A 5,000-nucleotide genomic window follows, 5' to 3' on the forward strand; every position below is an offset into this window, starting at 1 on the left:
TTCAACCTCTATATAATATATTTTATACAATGATTGCTATTTATACCTTTATATAGAGTTTATTTTGTACAAGTATTACTATTTAATCCTCTATATAATATATTTTATACAAATCTTATTATTTATACCTTTCTATAATATATGTTTCATACAATGATTACTATTTCTACATTTATAGAATATGTATGTTATACAAATATTATTATTTTTACCCTTATATAATAAATATTGAATAAAATAATTACTATTTCTTTATACAAATATTGTTATTTCTATCTTTCTAGAAGATATATTTCATAAAATAATTACTATTTCTTCCCCTATATTTTGACATCCCTACAGCCACCCGTATAATTGTCACTATGCAGCCTTGTACAGAGAGTATGAGCAGGTTTATATCTTAGGGCTTAGCATGAAGTGAATTTGTCCCAGTTGCTCGTGTACTTATGATAAATAGCCTGGCATCTATCAGTCCAAAGGCTCCTAGCTGTCAGGAGGGCAGCCTGGTATCATCCTGCCACTGTCCTAGACATCTTTTGAAGATAAGAGTCATTCCCATCACCATAGTGGCAGTATATTTCTATACACCTGTGTATTCATATATCATTTGGACCATTTAGTCACATTGACATGCATGAGTTATGACTGGACAGGACTGAATAGTGTGAACTGGGTGTGAGATGACAACATAATGAGTACAAGGCAGAGTACAAAATCTAGCCGACAGGAAACCAAGGGGTTAACCTTATAGATTGTCTATAAGAAGCTATATGTTTGCTTTATCCCATGTACTTTTTACTTCTATTCTTTGCAATGTTAACAGTTTTGTGAACATTTTACAAACTTCTGTATGTATAACTACACCTGTATATGCTCTATAATAATAAAGGTAATAATGATAATAAATAGTAGTAATAATAATAATAATAATAATAATAATAAATACTGATGCTGTTAATGTTAGCAATCAGACTCCTTATTGTGACATCAGTCTGGTGATGATCAGCACAGCTCCTTATATACTACAACCCCACACATTCCCTCCAGAGGGGAGTAGTAGTAGTGATGGTGGGGATTCCTGTGCCTCTCCATTCCCCCATACATATATACATAAAAAGTCCATTTGCATAACTTCATCTTTACCTTTCCCCGATAGAGAAATGAAGGCATTGAAAGGGCATTTAGTCCATTTCTTTTCTGGCGGCTGCAGCCATTCATGCATTGTTGTGCCTTGTAGCTGGCATTCTCATGCTAATCTAGCGTGTTAAATATCTTTTTGTCCCCCTTTCAGCGTTTTGTCATTCAGTTTATCCAGTTTTGGTCAGCCATTTTATTTATTTATGCGCCTGCTCCTATTCAGGGGCTCATGTATTTTTTATTATGTTGTTTCACTGTCATGCAGTGTCAACTTAGTCTATTCAATGGGGGCTACTTGAAGGCTGGAGGGACAAAGCGTGTACACATTGCACTGCTATTCAGTGTGGCCAGCTGGATGGGCTGAAAAAACCTGCTGAAAAGAGGAGCCTGACAATGGGCACAGAACAAGTGCACAATGCTAACAGTTTTCCAAATACCACTGATTGCTTTCCTTACAATGCGGAGAAAGCAGCCGCTTCTTCTGAGCTGCACTTCAACAAACAACACTCTCACAAAACCTCCCAACCCCACGTATTGTCCCCTAACAAAACCTCCTCGACTGTCTAAACGCTCCCACTGAAGGACAGAAAGGAGCCCTTTCACCAGTGCCTTATTTCCCTGCCAGAAAGAGGAGAAAAGCAGAGGCAGGAGGGGGTGCCAGGAGGGGCATTGTCAAGGAATTCATAATATCAGTCCTTTAAGGAGTGGGGGCAACCTCCGAGCTACACTGGGCTACAGGAGAAAGGCCAAGGGAGAGATTAGCAAAGTTTCCAAAGAGCCAGACACTCCTGGGAAATGTATGGGATTGTGGAAGTGACACAGCGACAAATACATCCCTGTGTGTTGGAGAATGAGAAGCGCAACACAGCAGTGCCCTGGAAGGAGAGACCCCCACCCAGCAAGACTGGACCCTGAGAGTGGTGGGATTAGGTTAGAACTGCATTACATATCATATCGAATAACAACCAATAGCGGAATTAGAAGCAATCTCACAGAAAGAGTTAACACCATTGAATTATATTCTGCATTACTTCTATATGATGAGACCTAAAGTATCACCATGTGCGGAGAAATTATCAGCAATCTCAGAGAGTGTTTTTTTTTTCTCTAATTAGATATATACTTATCATTTTTTTAATCTGTATAATCCTAATTTATTAGCAAAAATGGACACATATATTGCTGGCAATTACAACACATGGATGACAAGCAACTCTATGGAGTGTAATTGCCTACAATAGCTGCTGTGATAAAGTGTGGTATTGAGGAATGTCACAGATGCCATCACAGGAGAAAGGTGGGAGATCTGCTCAGGGTGATCACAATCAAGTTCACATCAAATCCTAGAACTGGTCCTGGGGATAAGCTGTAACCCCCCATGATATTCACCTGTTCAGCTTGAGAGGGGGGATCTTGGGAATATGTAAAAAGCACTGTATTCTCCAGACAAGCAGCAGGAAGTTCCTTGTTGAGAAATGAGGGGCTGCTACAAAAAGCAAAGGAAAGTCTTGAAAGGATTTAATTAACCGTGTCAGGGATAATTACCCCTGGACAGCCCAAATTAGTTTTGCATAATCGCTCCCAAGCAGATGAATATTGCAAGCTCCATGAGGACTAGATTTAAGGGGATCGCTTTAATTATAGAAACAGCAGATTAAATACGTGTTGTAATATTTTATGGAAACCTGATATCATAAATGAATGCCTGTAATTCTGCAGCACTCAGCTCTGTAGAATATGGAAAATGTTCAGATTAGTGCTGCTAATCAGTAACACACAATTATTACATATTAAATAAACAGCCTAATTCCTTTTTCTGATGTGCAGGAGCCAGAACCGCTGTGTTCTTTGTGTCTTATCCCCCTGTATATTGGGTCCCTTTGAAGACATGACAAGGATTTTCTTGGGAAGCCCTTGTGCTAACAAGATAAAGTGTCCATGGAACTTTCTCCTCTTAGGATGTCATAGGACACCTCCTAATTCTCTCTGCGCCTCATTCTTCTCAATGGCCTCTGTTCTGCTGAATCATGAATGCTTAAGATAATACAACGACTTGTTTTTTATCTTCTTTCCTATTCACGATTAAAAATGTGATAAATCTGGTTTTTGGCTCTGGATAACAATGGCTTGATTTAGATTTCCTGGTAAATCCATTCAAGAGGGAAACAAAGGCAGCCTTTTGGGGATAAGTTACACTTCACCTGGACTAAGCACGTAAGGGCAATTCAGATAAAAATCTTGTTAGTATACTCAACAAGAAATAGAAGATTTTTTTCCCCTTTTTACCTATAATGGGCTTTATTTCAGCCTTTTGTTCAGCGATTTCAATCCCTCTATACAGTTTGTCATCTCATATTAAACCAGACCTGGACACACACAAAACAAGACATTTGAATGAAATTGTTAAAACCATTTCTTCTTTACTTTTGTATTACAGAAAGCCAAAATAAAAACTAGAAAGTACATGTTAGCCAGCTCCATTCACAAATATTAGTCAAATTTACACATTACAAAAAAAGAAACCAGAACTGAATAAGTGACTGGATAGGAATCAATGGTTTATAGTAGCTGCTACAGAAATGGACCTTCTGGGCCAAAAATAAACCATGGATGAGCCTGGAAATTCCAAGATTAGATCGTCTGGGGGCGAAAATTCTTGGCAAACAGTTTATACTCTTCTAAACAATAAATATACAATTAACAGACCAAATGTCTGGAATATAGAGAAACGAAATTAAGAGTCACATATTATAGTTTATCTTTTCTTTCTAGAATTTAGACTTGGGATTATTTGTGAGCAGCAAATTTTCTTTTAAAGATCTATCATCTTGAATGTACAGATTTACAATCATCTTGAAGACCCTGCTTTCCATTCCAGTGTGACAGGTTCTACTGTGCTGAGGAGTTAACAGCCATTATCTAAATACCTACATTTCCTGAATGTTATGGAAAAGAGCATCATTAGTACCAGCTTGTAGAAAGTTCTCCACTACTCATATCTAGACATAGGCTTTATAACTCTGTGCACCAAGGCATGGGTAAGGCTATATTTATGGAGGGGCATCAGATTTACCATATCCCAGCTCCATAAAAAAAGCTTTCTTCAGTGTCCAGCAAGTGCATGCAGGGTATGATCAGTATGTCCATTCCTGTTATCCAGCTTACAAGTGCAGAAAGAGGCAAAAAGTGACTTCTGAAATGTTCTTTGCTCTGTCGGGTGACCTTATCCCCACCGATTTAGTAGCAGAGGGACTTGCATAAGACTTTGATGAAAACAAGCACCTCCACACTGATGGACCATGGTGTTTGCAGTAGGGGAACACAAATGATCTGTGCAGCTGACAGCCGTGGATGGCATCACAACAAATGCGCACAGATTTCCATATTTTCACAGCATAAAAAGACAAATACCCAATAATGGTGCATGACAGCTAGAAATTCCGCACAAAGGACTTCCTAGGACGAGTTCATATGTCCCACATGGAGTTGCACCTGGGTGCTGAGGTGACAGTGCCCTGCCAAGGGCTGCCATGCTGTCATAATGCTGCTGCATAAGCTGTGGCAGGGTAAGGGTCCAACTGAGGTTTCCCCATCCCCGGGAATAAGATGTAGGCTAAGGGGGGCTGCAGTCCTGGACTGGGCCATCCTGTGCAGTTACAGGGGATCATGTAGCCGGGGTTTCCAGGAGAGGGGTGAGAGTGAGTGTGACCTCCACTGGCAGCCGCTGCGGCAGCTGCAGCAGCCGCAACTCCCGGGAAGGCGCCTCCGCTGGACTGTGGATATCCGACCGAGGAAGCATAGGGGAGAGAGGAAGAGCTGGACGTGATCTCTGCCATCTTTGAGCTCAGGTCAAACAGGGAGTA

The 5,000-nt window shown here is 40.0% G+C and overlaps 1 protein-coding gene across 1 annotated transcript in view; it reads right to left on the reverse strand.

Moving 5' to 3' along the window:
- Positions 1-3,536: 3,536 nt before the first annotated feature.
- The window catches only part of SOX21 (SRY-box transcription factor 21), a 2,539-nt gene continuing 1,075 nt past the window's right edge, over positions 3,537-5,000 (reverse strand). The window contains exon 1 of the mRNA XM_073664143.1: positions 3,537-5,000. This exon is cut by the window's right edge and continues 1,075 nt beyond it. Coding sequence (XP_073520244.1) covers positions 4,674-5,000 — 327 coding nt within the window. The 3' untranslated portion in view covers positions 3,537-4,673.

The sequence above is a fragment of the Phyllobates terribilis genome, unplaced genomic scaffold (assembly GCF_046119375.1).
Source record: "Phyllobates terribilis strain yellow unplaced genomic scaffold, ASM4611937v1 Scaffold_2__4_contigs__length_985480577, whole genome shotgun sequence".
Taxonomy (NCBI): Eukaryota; Metazoa; Chordata; class Amphibia; order Anura; family Dendrobatidae; genus Phyllobates; species Phyllobates terribilis.